Raw genomic sequence first — 14,535 nt, forward strand, 5'->3', positions numbered from 1 at the left:
TTTGTTCATCAGTTTATGTTGTTCATTATAACCTGTGAATGAGTGAGATCATGTGATATTTATCTTTCTCTGACTGACTTATTTTACTTCCAGCTCCATTCATGCTGTTGCAAATGGTAGGAATTCCTTCCTTTTTACAGCAACATAGTATTCCATTGTGTAGATGTACCAGTTTTCTAATCTACTCATCTGCTGATGAGCATTTAAGCTGTTTCCAAATCTTAGCTATTTGTAAATTAGGAAATTGTGCTGCTATGAACATAGGGATGCATATATCCTTTCTGATTGGTGTTTTTAGTTTCTTGGGTTATATTTCTAGAAGTGAGATCACTGGGTCAAATGGGAGTTTCATTTTTAGTTTTTTAAGGAAATTCCATACTGTTCTCCACAATGGCTGCACTAGTCTGCGTTCCCAACAACATTGTTCGAGAGTTCCTTTTCTCCACATCCTTGTGATAAAAGTTTTATTAGATGCTAACAGAACATTTTATTACAAGAGCATATATAAACATATACACAGATCCTATATAATAAAAGGATAATATGCAAATTGTCCCCTCAACCGGGAGTTGGACCAGGGGGCGGGGCTGGCCAGATCTCACTAGTGCACAAATTTGTGCATTAGGCCTCTAGTCTATATATATTGTATAATAGCCTAAGCGACCAAAGGACTGATTGACTGGTTACTATGATGTGCACTGACCACCAGGGGTCAGATGCTCAATGCAGGAGCTGCTTCCTGGTGATCAGTACACTCCCACAGTGGGAGCACCCCTCAGCTGACCTACTGGTGCCTGATGCCGGGCTCATGGCTGGCAAGTGCACCTGTGGCTTAAGCCTCTCCCATGGACACTCCCCCTGCGTGCCCTTCCCCATCTGGACGGGGGTCAGGAGGGCATCCAGACTGACTCGGCACCAGCCGGCTTTCTCAAGAGGAGCAAGGCTGCAATGACAAGTGGAGGCCGTACAGTCATGGGTGTGCTGGTATCGCCCCAGGATGGGTGCGTGGAGACTGCTGCAGAGTGGCAGCAAGCCTACTGAGCGGCGGTGGCAGGCACAGTGGGGCTAGGATGAGCAGGAGCAGTATGGTGTCCCGCCTGTGCCCGGGCTCCGGCTCCTCCCCGCCTGCTGTTGCTTCGTGCACTACTTGCTGTGCTGGATCGATGAGTTGGTGGGTAAGGCCGGGCTGCGGCGGTGCGGAGGTCCACTGATCCCCATAGGCCAGGCTGAGGGACCCCACTGGTGCACAAATCCGTATAAATAAATAAGATAAAGTAGAATAGAAAATGTTAGAAAAAAGGCCTCAAATTTAGAGAAGTATTTTTATATCTTTTTTCTTTTTCATCAACTTTTCATCTCCCCTTTATCACTTTGTGTTAGTTTCACTCCTTCTCCCCTCCCCACATTCTACTGAAACTACTATTTTTTTTTTTTTTACCTTTTAGTTATTTCAGGTACCTTTGGAAGAAGAAGGACAACGTGGTGGGCCTATCCTTGCCCCAGAAGAGATTAAGACTATTTTTGGTAGTATCCCAGATATTTTTGATGTGCACACCAAGATAAAGGTAAATTTTTATATGTTAGGCTTGTAATAATTCTTTTTTTTATGTATATGTTTATTATGATTTTTCAGGTACTTCTGATGAGCTAAATAAATTTTGTATCTAAAATTTTTCACTTATTCCTTCAGATTTGTTCTTTGATGCAATGCATTGTTAATGTTTGTTGTTTGCTTGTATTTTTTAAAAATTTGAATTCATCCTGAAAATAAGGAATTAAGGCCTCATAAAGTCTTCGATAGAGAAATGTAGTTGCTAGTGTTATTTTTCTACTGTTCCTCTGCTCTATGTTTATGTTTTGCTTCAGTTTGTTTGAAAAACTGTGAAACTGGAAGGGACTTAGAGTTTATTTCATTCAATTCTCTATAGTTAGATAAATGCTAAAATCATATAAGACAATCCTATTTTCTTTTTAATGATTTTTTATTTTAAATGAAGGATCCATGATTTCCAGGTACCAATCAATCATAGTAAAGTAAGTTTGGGGAGGACTAGCTGAGCTCTAAAAGTCGTTTAGGTTTATTTCTTCTTATATTTTCTGTGTGGTTCTTGAATTGAATTTATCAGTTTTCTCAAAATTACCCATATTAATGTTTATCCCATCTTGCAGGAAAAAGATTAAGCTGAATTATAAATGGTTCAAGAAAATATATTAACTTTTGATATTACTGTACATTATAAATAAAAATATAAAAGATCTATAAGTTAATAAAATGCAATTTATCAAATACTTCTATTTTATATTTTATCAAAATCCTTGGATATTTCAGTTATTGGAAACTGAAATATCCAAGGGAACATACTGTGTAAAGTACCTTCAAAATGACTATCTTTTTTTTCAAAATGACTATCTTGAAAATGTTAAAAGATATTTAAGAGATTGTCAAGTGCAATTTTAAATGTCTTAATTTGTATTATTTTTTTTTTTTTTAGGATGATCTTGAAGACCTTATTGTTAATTGGGATGAAAGCAAAAGCATTGGTGACATCTTTCTTAAATATGTAAGTATTATATTTCTTTTTTTTCCTAATTTTCAGATTAAATATCACAAAGGATTGGCAGGAAATGAGTTACCTGCTTAAATGTGAGAGCTTTTAAAACTTTGACATCATTGTGTTTGTTAAATATAAAACTTAATACTTTCAATAGCTCAAGGTCATAATTAGGAACACTGTAGTACTGTGCTATAATTATTTTATTATATATCAGGTTATTTGCCCTTCACAAATGGCCATAGATTAATGATTTGTCTGAAATTTTCTTGAACTGAGTTTTCATTTTTATTTTTCCTTAGTTGATATTACTTGCTGTCATTTTGTCTGCTCTACATAATACTTTTTTTTTAAAATAACTTAAGTTTTTTAAAATAAAGTAAATTCATTTTGAATGAGAGGATATGAATAGGATTTATACATTTTTTTTTTAGTGTTTTTGAATATAATTGTAAGTTTCAGTGCCTTGGGTTCTGGCACATTTACTTTCGTTTTCTGAAGCCTTCTAACTTCCATTCTTAACATATAATCGCTCAGATTTTTTTTGTGTGTGTGCTTGCTTGAGAATTCCAAATATGCAAATTATTCTACATGCCTTTTGATACCTTTTAGTCTCCTCAATTAACCAAGGCATTTTTTCTTTCCTTGTTTGCATTTTTGGCTAATATAGTTAATCTTTTAATGGTGGTTTAGATCCTTCCATAAATAATAGCATGTTCTTAGGTTCTGCATAGATCAATTCTAATTAGTATATTCTGAACTTGCAGACTTTTTTTGATTATATAAGTTTCTGGTCTACAACATAATTTAGCATCTGTATACACTTACAGAGTGATGACCAAAAGTCTAGTTATTATATCACCATGAAATTGACCCCTCCCCCTCTTTTACTCACCCCTGAACTCCCTTCCACTTTGATAACTACTGATCTGTTCCCTGAATGTATGATTTTGTTTATTTTGTTCATTTCTCTCTTTTTAAAAAAGATTACACATTTGAGTGAAATCATATGTTGTCTTTATCATTCTGACTTATTTCACTTAGCGTTTTACCCTCAGGTTTCATCTTCGTTATTACAATTGGTAAGATTTCATTTTTTTTTTTTTTTATAATATATTTTATTGATTTTTCACAGAGAGGAAGAGAGAGAGGATAGAGAGTTAGAAACATCGATGAGAGAGAATCATCGATGAGAGAGAATCATCGATCAGCTGCCTCTTGCACACCCCCTACTGGGGATGTGCCCACAACCAAGGTACATGCCCTTGACCGGAATCGAACCCGGGACCTTTTAGTCTGCAGGCCGACGCTCTATCCACTGAGCCAAACCCGGTCCCGGCAAGATTTCATTTTTAATGGCTGAATAATATTCCACTATATATAGAGGGTGTCTCACACTTTAACAGCTAATAGCTGAATTTTGAAAATGAAATGTATTTTAATAAACACTGTCTTATAATTATTCAAAGTGTGTGTATACATTTTTTTGGGGGAATACACACACACACACACACACACACACATACACACATCTTCTTTATCTATTCATCCATTGATAGACACAAGTTGTTTCCACATCTTCATTATTGTAAATAATGCAGCAGTGGACATAGGGGCATGTATATCTTTTTGAATTAGTATTTTCGAATTCTTTGGATAAATACCCACAAGTGGAATTGCTGAATCATATGGTAGTTCTAGTCTTAATTTTTTGAGAAATCTTCATACTGGTTTTTATAGTGGCTGTACCACTTAATTCCACAGATAGCGTATGGAGTTCTCTTTTCTTCACATCCTTTCCAACACTTGTTATTTCTTATCTTTTTGATAATAATTATTCTAACAGGTGTGAGGTGATCTCTCATTGTAGCTTTGGCTTGCACCTTCATAATATTTAGTAATGTTAAACATCTTTCCATGTGCCTGTTGGCCTTTGTATGTTTTTTTTGGGAAAATGTGTATTCATATCCTCCTGTGGCCCCTTCTCCCTTTTTTTAATCAGGTTCTTTTTTTTTAATGTTGAGTTGTATGTCTTTTTATGCGTTTTGGATATTAATCCCTTATTGGATATATTATTGTCAAATATCTTCCATTCAGTAAGTTGCCTTTTCATTTTGATGATGTTTTCCTTTACTGTGCAGAAGCCTTTTAGTTTGATATAGTCCCATTTATTTATCTTTTCTTTTGTTTTCCTTGCCTGTGGAGTCAAATCCTCAAAAACATTCCTAAGACCCTTGTCAAGGAGTTTAACCTCCTATGTTTTCTTCTAGGAATTTTATAGTTACAGGTCTTTTTTGAATTAATTTTTGTGTATAAGAAAATGGTCTAGTTTCATTCTTTTGCCATGTGGCTGTCACGTTTTCCCAGAAACTCCTTTCTCCATTGTTTTTTTTTTTTCCCCTCCTTTGTCGTGAATAAATTTATAGGTTTTAAACTTGTTATGTTTATATCAGTACAAGTTTTAACATACTTTTTTTTTTTTTTTTTTTAAATATATTTTATTGATTTTTCACAGAGAGGAAGAGAGAGGAATAGAGAGTTAGAAACATCGATGAGAGAGAATCATCGATCAGATGCCTCCTGCACACCCCCTACTGGGGATGTGCCCGCAACCAAGGTACATGCCCTTGCCCGGAATCGAACCCGGGACCTTTCAGTCCGCAGGCCAATGCTCTATCCACTGAGCCAAACCGGTCCCGGCTATACTTTTGTTTTTTTATGGTGTTTACTTTTCAGGCAGGCGTACCAATTGATGCATTTTATTTAGCAGTTAACTCACTTATAAATTTTTATATTTAACATGAGAAGAAACTTACACACTTTTGCACTCTGTCAGATTGTGACTTGATCATTCGACTTCAAGTTTTATTGTCTAAGGATGAAAGGTATTACAAATCAATGTGTGTGTTTTTTCTTTCTTCTTTCTAGGCAAAAGACTTAGTAAAAACCTACCCTCCTTTTGTTAACTTCTTTGAAATGAGCAAGGAAACAATTATTAAATGTGAAAAACAGAAACCAAGATTTCATGCTTTTCTGAAGGTAATGTACAGTCTTTCAAATAAAAATCTGAAAATAATTTCTGAAGGAATTCATTAAAATTATGCTTTTAGTAAAAATAAATTAATGTAAGAGGCAGCTAAGTAAATGAGAATGTTGTTTATGGTGTTTTTTTTAAAAAAAGTTATACATGTTTCAGTTCTCAAATACCTAAACTATTTCTAGGGGAATTCTGTTTGCCTTTTATGATTCTTCCCCCTCCCCTCTCCCTTGCAGTCCCCTCCCCACCCCTACCCCCACCCCCCTACCCCTGCCTTACCACTGCCTTATTCTGTTTATCTAATCAACACAATATTTTAAAGTTTTTTTTAAGATTAATTTAAGAAGGATTATATAGTAGTGTGTAGAGTAATTCACTTTCTGGTTAAGATGTTAATTAACCCTTGGCTGGCCAGGAGGTCATTTCAACCACAGTAATCTACCAGAGTACATTGCCACCCCAGCTTTCCTGTTAGCTGTTAGGGCACTAATGATGAGGTGTAATTGATAAATGTAGTGTGTCTAATGTTTGCAAAACCATTTTTAAAAATTGTTGAATAAATTAATTCTTTTCAGATCAATCAAGCTAAACCAGAATGTGGACGGCAAAGCCTTGTTGAACTTCTCATCCGACCAGTACAGAGGTTACCTAGTGTTGCGTTACTTTTAAATGGTACTTGTCTGATCATTTTTTAGACCATTTGGGTGTTTTTATAGAATTGTTTTGTTTTAAAAACTTTGAAACTCTTTTTGTTTTCAAATTTTCTTACATTTTTAACATTAAAGTTTATATCTTTTACATAGAAAATATCTTTATGGATAATCTTAATCACTACTGCTACAAAAATTTAATCTGGCCTAGAATGCTTTATTTATTCTGATATTAATTATATTGACTAGTATTGAACTTTTTATCTTTCCACTAAAAGTCTCCTTAACTTTCTTAGTGTGTCATTAATGCAATTAATTTCTTGGTGTGTCATTCATGTAAACACACCATTCACCCACAGAAATCCCAAGGCAAGAGATGATTCCTATGTCTCTATTTGGTTCTTTTTTGAGTGTTAGTAAAATTTGGTATATTTGGTCTTATGTCCAATTTTTTCTTAGATTGTGCAGAACACTTGAAATACTCATTTAGTTTTGGAAAGTAAACTATAGATATCAATGGAAGGGAGTTTTATAGCGAAGAGTTAATTTTTTTGAATAAATTTTGCTTGCAGTAAAAGATAAGCTTATGGCTATGCCTTTACATTTAGCTTACTCTTAAGTGAATATTTTTAGGATAGTGTCAATTTTTACATTATTTTTAAAATTTATGTATGAAAATTACATTACTAATAGGAATAAGTCTGTGAAAAAGCATTTTGATTCTCAAACCTTAAGTACAGTAGTATGTGTAGCTGGCAAGGAAGCTGATTTTTTTTACTATTTAATCTATTTTTTTTTTTAATATATTGTATTGATTTTACACAGAGAGGAATTGAGAGGGACAGAGAGTTAGAAACGTCGATGAGAGAGAAACATCGACCAGCTGCCTCCTGCACACCCCCCACTGGGGATGTGCCCGCAACCAAGGTACATGCCCCTGACCGGAATTGAACCCAGGACCTTTCAGTCCGCAGGCCGACGCTCTATCCACTGAGCCAAACCCGGTCCTGGCTATTTTTTTCTTTAAATATTTTAGTTAACATGAATTATAGTAGTAACTAGAAAAAATGATAAATTTTTGTTTTATCTAATGTAGTTTAGAATTACTAGCATATAAAATTATTTTCTAGCCTTTGAAGGCTGTCATATTTTATAGATTATAAAGAGAATATATGTGCAATCAAAGCAGTGTAATATTTTTTTGCTTATCTTCATTAATACTTAATAGAAATCCATTAAATGGTGTCATGACTAAAATGAACTTGATTTAAAAAAATAAGTAAATAAATAAAATGATCATGATTTCTAAGATTTTCTTCTATCAATCCATTTTAAAGATAAAGTGGGTGTAGTACTAGGGAATCATTAGGTGAATACAGCATATGGAACATTATGAGCAACCTGGGTATGAACAATCAAGGCTTAGGTATCTCATTAACCCGTAAGTTGAACAAAACCTGCTCTAAGGACATCAAAGGCTCTCTGTGATGGACTCATGGACTCCAGTGTGAAATACAGCTATATAATGAGGACCAAGTGTTTTCATTCATGGAGGGAGTTTAAGGAATCTAGCAGTTCTCAAACTTTATTAGAAGGAAATTGAGATAGCTGTGAAATAATGGGTCACATATTATTCTGGAAGTTTAGTAAATAAGAAAAAAATGTGGGAATCTTAACAGATGTGTAGGAAGAGAACTCTTAAGGTAAAGGTTGGATATTATCTTTAAAAATTATTAGTTTATGTCTGTTAAGATGGATGGTGTTTTTTTTTAATTAAATCTTAGATGGAAAACTATTGAATTTTTGTTAATCATGGAAAAAACATTTTATCATTACAGATCTTAAGAAACATACAGCTGAAGAAAATCCTGACAAAGACACTCTAGAAAAAGCTATTGGATCACTAAAGGAAGTAATGACGTAAGTGCATTATTTCCATGTTTTTATTGTTCCTTGGATTTAGAATAGAATTGATAGAACAATTAGAATCGTAAATGGAGAGAAAAATAACAAATATTGGTTGTTATTTTTCTAATACTGTAGTTACACATTAAAATGATGAGAAAGTATTATAAGAATACATTTATTAATCAAAAACATTTCTTAGGGTATTAAACTAATATGTACAGAGCGTAACAGTGGTTTACAAATTTGAAAATGTTATAATTTACTAATAGCCATTTTCTCTAATCATAGTTTGTTCTTTGTGTTCATATTCATATAAATTGCCCAAATGTAACTTGGGAATTTGACCATGGTGAAATAAAAAAGATTTATAATACTTTTTTCACTTTACATTTGGCTTTTGGCTTCTTACCTTGAATTTTAAGGAATTAAATTATTGGGGTTGGTTGGAGATGTATGAAAAGTGTAAACTCAGTGAAATTGCCTTGGGGCCTTGATTGTTAAACTTGTAGACATAGTTCTGATCAGAAATGATCTTTCCTGACTGTTATGATCACAACTTAAAACTGTGTTGGTATTGCTTTGACTCATGGAGGGTGAGGGCACTTCAACTCTTTGGACTTTACATTTCAACATATTTAATAGATTTAATTAAAATATTTCTGAGATTTCATGAGGTGTTTCAATCTGAAATCCTATATAATAAAGAGGTAATAGGCAAATGGTCATCATGCCCTCACACCCTCATACCCTTGTGCCAGGTCTAGGGGACCTGAGGCTCTACCATGGGACCTGAGGCCATACTCTCTGCCCCTTGGGGCTTGATGGGGGACCTGAGGCTGTCTTCCCCCCACCCCCCCTCCTGGCACTTGTTGGGGGGAGGGGGTGGACCTGAGGTTGCGCCCCTTGCCCTGCGGGGATTGACGGGGATGGGGCTGGCTGGGTCTAGGACTCATGAGATTTCGAGGTATGTGTGGGTGGGTGGCAATTGCTCAGTCTCGTGGCACGCCCGAGACTCTTACAGGAGGGACATTTTCAATTTTCATACACATTTGACTAATTTTCTTTCACCTATGACACTTGTATTATAGAGAAAGGGCAAACGGCAATATTAAAATATTTCCTCTAATTCCCTTTTAATGTGCATGAATTTTGTGCACTGGGCCACTAGTAGTTTCTTAAAATACTTGAAAATACCCTGGCCAGTTTTGCTTAGTTGGTTGGTTGTCATCCCATGTATTGAGAGGTTACTGTTTCAATTCCCAGTCAAGGCACTTGCCTGGGTTATGGGCTTGATCCTTAGTAGGGGTCTTGCAGGAGCCAGCTGATGTTTCTCTCCCTGTCTCTCTACAAAAAATTAAAGTAACAATAAGAAAAAAACATATTAAAAAAAAACAAAACTTGCAAAGGCATGCTTAGCAAGGAACTTTATTAGCTGTAAGAGTGAGAGCTCAGCAGTAAAATAATGCTTAAATTAAAGAGTTTCTGTTGCTATGGATAGTTTTAGGCATGCTATTTTTTTTTTTTTTTTGCTTACATTCATATTTTATATGTTTATCAGCTAGGATGATAGTTTTTTAAACACTTCATGGTTTAACAAATTCTGTCATTACTTACCTTGATTCTTTCAACCACTCTTTGAAGTAGGCAGTCAGTGTTAACATATTTTCACAAAAGAGAAAAGCTGAGAGGTTGTTACTTGGCCTATTTGCCTGTTTAGTGATGATAGCATATGCTATTTAGTATTTACATATAATGTATTTTGGTAAACAAAGATTATAAAGTAACCTAACTAAGGAGTAGACTTGTCATTTGACCTGTTGCCTCCTTTGGAGTAATGTAAAGTAGGCTGCTTTAGGAATAATGAGCCAAATTGATGACTGGTGATTAAGATTTCTTTTTTAACATTTTATTTAAGCTTTCTCAGAATTTACAGATCTTTCTAATATATCACTACCCTAAATTGCTTGCTCATAGGTTTTCAATAGATATTGAACTAAAGAAGCTGCAATTTTAATGTTGAGTTGTGATACTGATTTGTAAACCTTACAGAATTTAACCACACTTGAATTCTTAGGATTCTTGAATATTTAGCATAGGGATTAAGTGCTTACTAATATTGTGGTTGATTGAAACAACTATAATCTGTAAGATAAAGGAAATAATGAGAGAGCACCAATTAACTAATCCTTGCTATTTAAGCAAAACAAACAAACAAAACCCTAAAATTGGATTCTAACACCATTAATTACATATATTTATCTTATAAACATTAATTTGTAAAAGATCTATGTTTTAGTAGTTTTCAGTACATTTTTCTTAGCAAATTATACACGTTTAATAAAGGTTTTTTTAAAAATGTTATATATATATATATATATATATATATATATATATATATATTCATATTCCAATAAACCATCACTACAATCAAGTTAAGGAACATTTCTGCTAAGTTTATTCATAGCCTTTGATAGTAATCCCTTTTCCTCCCTCTCCGGCCCATTCTGAGGCAACAACTATTCTTATTTTTATTAGTATAATTTGCATTTTCTAGGATTTTATCTAAATAAAATCAAATTGCCTATATTTTAGTCAGGCTTTTTTTTATTCAGCATAATTATTTTTAGATTAGTCCTTATTGTTGCTTATATCAATAGTTCATTTTCTTTTATTGTTTTCTGTTGTATGAGTATACCACATTTATTAGTTCATGTGTTGGTGGATATTTTGATTGTTTTCAGTGTTTGTCTATAACAAAGCAGCTATGAACATCTGTGAATACATTTTTATATGGACATATACTTTCATTTCTTCTGGATAAAAAATACCTAGAAGTAGGAATGGCTAGGTCATATAAGTTTTAAAAAATTTCACCCAACTGTTTCCAAAGTGATTGTATTACTTTGCATTCCCACCAGCAGTGTATGTTGAACACTGTGGCTTTAAGTTTTTACCAATGCTCAATATGAGTAGTTATTTTAATTTGTGAAATTCTAATAGATGTATAGTGAAATATCTTATTTTAGGTTTAACTTGCATATTGCCTAATGTCAAATGATGGTTAGCATTTTTTTATGTGCTTATTTGCCATTCATATTATCTTCTTTGTGATATGTATATTCAAATCTTTTGTCTACTTTTTTTAAAATTTAAAGTTTCTTATTTTGAATTTTTTAAAAACTATATTTTTATTGATTTCAGAGAGGAAGGGGGGGATAGAACATCAGTGATGAGAGAGAATTATTGATCAGCTGCCTCCTGCACTCTCCACATGGGTTCTAGCCTGCAACCTTGGGCATGTACCCTGACTGAGAATTGAAACGTGACCTCCTCTTTCATAAGTTGATGCACAACCACTGAGCCCTGCCGGTTGGGTTATTGTTTTTGTTTTTTTAACCAGGGACCAACTAAGTTCCACTAAGCTTTTAAAGTTTTAAAAATAACCTCATTAATTTTTCAGGCATATTAATGAGGATAAGAGAAAAACTGAAGCGCAAAAGCAAATTTTTGATGTTGTTTATGAAGTAGATGGGTGCCCAGTAAGTATTCATCTTTGATAATTATAAATTTATTTTCTCTTTCTTGTTATTTAGATTCTATAATTTTTAATATAGAAAAAATCTTGACACCACTTTCTTTTAAATTACAGCTTAAAAAAGTCTTTGATCCCAAATGATCTATTAATATTCTCAATCTACACAGGCTAATCTTTTATCTTCTCACCGAAGCTTAATCCAACGAGTTGAAACAATTTCTCTAGGCGAGCACCCCTGTGACAGAGGAGAACAAGTAACCCTCTTTCTCTTCAATGACTGCCTGGAGGTAAAGTTGTACTTAATATAATATAATACTGATTTATATGACTTCCTGGAATGTTTAAAACCAAGCTTTGATTAAAGTATTATAAGTAACTTTAACTAAAATTAAATAATCACACTTTTTTAATAAGACCGGTTGTTGATTTAATACTTTTTATTAATGGAATGCTTTTAGAAGACCTAATATTAAGAAGTATGATAAATTTTCATGACTTCAAATTTAAGTCAGAATAAAAATTTAGTTTATTTCCATACAAATAAATGCCTAAGTCAAAGAATTTTAGGAACATCTTATTTCTTCTCTTTTTCTTTTTTTAAAATATATTTTATTGATTTTTTACAAAGAGGAAGAGAGAGAGAGAGTTAGAAACATCGATGAGAGAGAAACATCGATCAGCTGCCTCTTACATACCCCCCACTGGGGATATGCCTGCAACCAAGGTACATGCCCTTGACCGGAATCGAACCTGGGACCCTTTAGTCCACAGGCCGATGCTCTATCCACTGAGCTAAACCGGTTTTGGCGGAACATCTTATTTCTATGTATATTTATAAGAGATGTATGACATACTAGCTATGAGTTTACTTTGAAATTTAAGTAAAGAAATAAGTATTTTGTTGAAAAGAGATAAATTGATTGTGTAATATCATGAATTATGGTTTCCTGATTCTCCTTAAGTCATCAGGGTTAAATGAGTGGTCATTATATCACATGATGTGCATTGATTCTAAAATCTTCATCTAAGTTAAATTTTTTTCTCCCATATTATTCTTATAGACAAACAGAATTATATTTGTGTGCTTTTTTCTTTTTTTTTAAACATATTTTTATTGATTTCAGAGAGAAAGGGAGAGGGAGAATCATTGATTGGCTGCCTCCTGCATGTCCCCTACAGGGGCTTGAGCCCACAACCCTAGCATGTGCCCTTGACTGGAATTGAACCAAGGATCCTTCAGTCTGCAGGCTGATACTCTAGCCACTGAGCCAAACCAGCTAGGGGTGCTTTTTCAACTCTTTTCTTTCATTCTATTAATAGTGTACTTTCACACATTAAAATAGCCTAATGTGGGATATAAAGGAGTGTATTTTCCTTTGTCTCAGGAGATAAAGCTATTCATTTTGATATAACATATTAATTCAGAAGACTAATTTGACATTTCTGTTATTTGGTATCTACCTGTTGCTTTCATTAAAGTGATTTGATGGGTTTCCTTAAAAAAAAAAAAAAAAAAAAAAGTCAGTATCTCTTCCTTTTTTCCTTTTTTACGTGTCTTCTAGTGTTGTGCTCTTGTATCATGTATATTGTTATAAAACACAGAAAACTGTTAGAGAATAAATCATGCCCAGTCACCAAAATGTGCTAAATGCAGAGTTTTGTTGTGAGATTAGTGAAAAATAATATTTTCATTTGTTTAGGAATGTTACAAAACACAAAATGACGACACTGAAAATACTATACACAACTGACCATACCCAGAACTGAGAAAGTTATAATAAAAAATCATGAGGCAGATAAATCATATTTTACCCAGTAGGCATTATGGAATTTTACTGTCTGTCCATAGTTGCTCAGTTCTCTGTTAGGTCCTATTAAATTTTTTTTTTTTTTTTTTTTTTTTTTTTTAGGATTTTTCCTATTGAAGTCCCCTGGCCAATGGCTCCATTCATCTAATTGGTTAGGTTATCTTTACTTCCCAACTAACCCATTCTGGGTTTTATTCCCTTAATCCTGAGAGAGTTGTAGTTAACTTTAATATTTTGATCTTACATCCCCTTCAAATTCCTTGAAGTATTCTATAATTGGCTCATTGACTCACCTTCCACTTTAATTCTTGCCATTTGTCATTCCCTGTAGTTTCTGGTCGGTTATGTAATATACCCTAGCCTCTCATTTCATTCACCAGTGACTTTTTATTCTACTCTCTCTTAGCTTTCCTGTCTCAGAATCATAGTGATTGAAACAGTACTATTTCTAACATTAAATTTGGAGTTATAAGATTTATAATCCTAAACTCTCCATTCTTTAGCTTATTTGAAAAAAACACCAAACAGTCCTGACCAGATAGCTCTGTGGTTAAATTGTCATCTCAATATGCCAAGGTTGTGGTTTGACTCCATTCTTCTTCCCCCCTCTATCACGCCCCCTCCCCAATCAGGGCACATAAAAGAATCAACTAATGAATGCATAAATAAGTGGAACAACAAATTAATGTTTCCTTCTCTCTCTTCCTCCCTCCCTCCCTCCCCTCTCTGGCTTCTTCTCCGCTACCTCTAAAATTAACCGAAAAACCAAATTCACAAACAGATAACCAAACCTCCTAGCAGATATGGAATGAAGAATAAGATAAAAGTTAGAAACAATTAAAATGGATAAAATCTATATTGACTTCTCTTAAATATGGTTGATGTTTTACTGAAACTAAATTAATATAGTATTTAAGAATACACTTTTCTTTTTATATTTTATTTGTTTTGAGATTTTTACCTTTATGTACTAGCATAAGTGTCATTAATATTAATACTTGCGCCCTAGGTAGTTTTGTTCAGTGGGTAGAGCGTGGACCCTTGG

The 14,535-nt window shown here is 33.7% G+C and overlaps 1 protein-coding gene across 8 annotated transcripts in view; it reads left to right on the forward strand.

Annotated features, from left to right (window-relative positions):
* Window positions 1–14,535, forward strand: part of ECT2 (epithelial cell transforming 2) — a 54,383-nt gene that overhangs the window by 22,112 nt on the left and 17,736 nt on the right. For all 8 annotated transcript variants that reach the window (XM_084873336.1, XM_084873338.1, XM_084873337.1 and 5 more), the window contains 7 exons: window positions 1,446–1,565; window positions 2,493–2,561; window positions 5,481–5,591; window positions 6,165–6,261; window positions 8,078–8,159; window positions 11,608–11,686; window positions 11,850–11,969. In XM_084873336.1, the coding sequence (XP_084729462.1) occupies window positions 1,446–1,565; window positions 2,493–2,561; window positions 5,481–5,591; window positions 6,165–6,261; window positions 8,078–8,159; window positions 11,608–11,686; window positions 11,850–11,969 (678 nt within the window). The remainder of the gene's footprint in view (window positions 1–1,445; window positions 1,566–2,492; window positions 2,562–5,480; window positions 5,592–6,164; window positions 6,262–8,077; window positions 8,160–11,607; window positions 11,687–11,849; window positions 11,970–14,535) is intronic.

Source organism: Pipistrellus hanaki (assembly GCF_964339955.1).
Source record: "Pipistrellus hanaki genome assembly, chromosome: 2".
Lineage (NCBI taxonomy): Eukaryota > Metazoa > Chordata > Mammalia > Chiroptera > Vespertilionidae > Pipistrellus > Pipistrellus hanaki.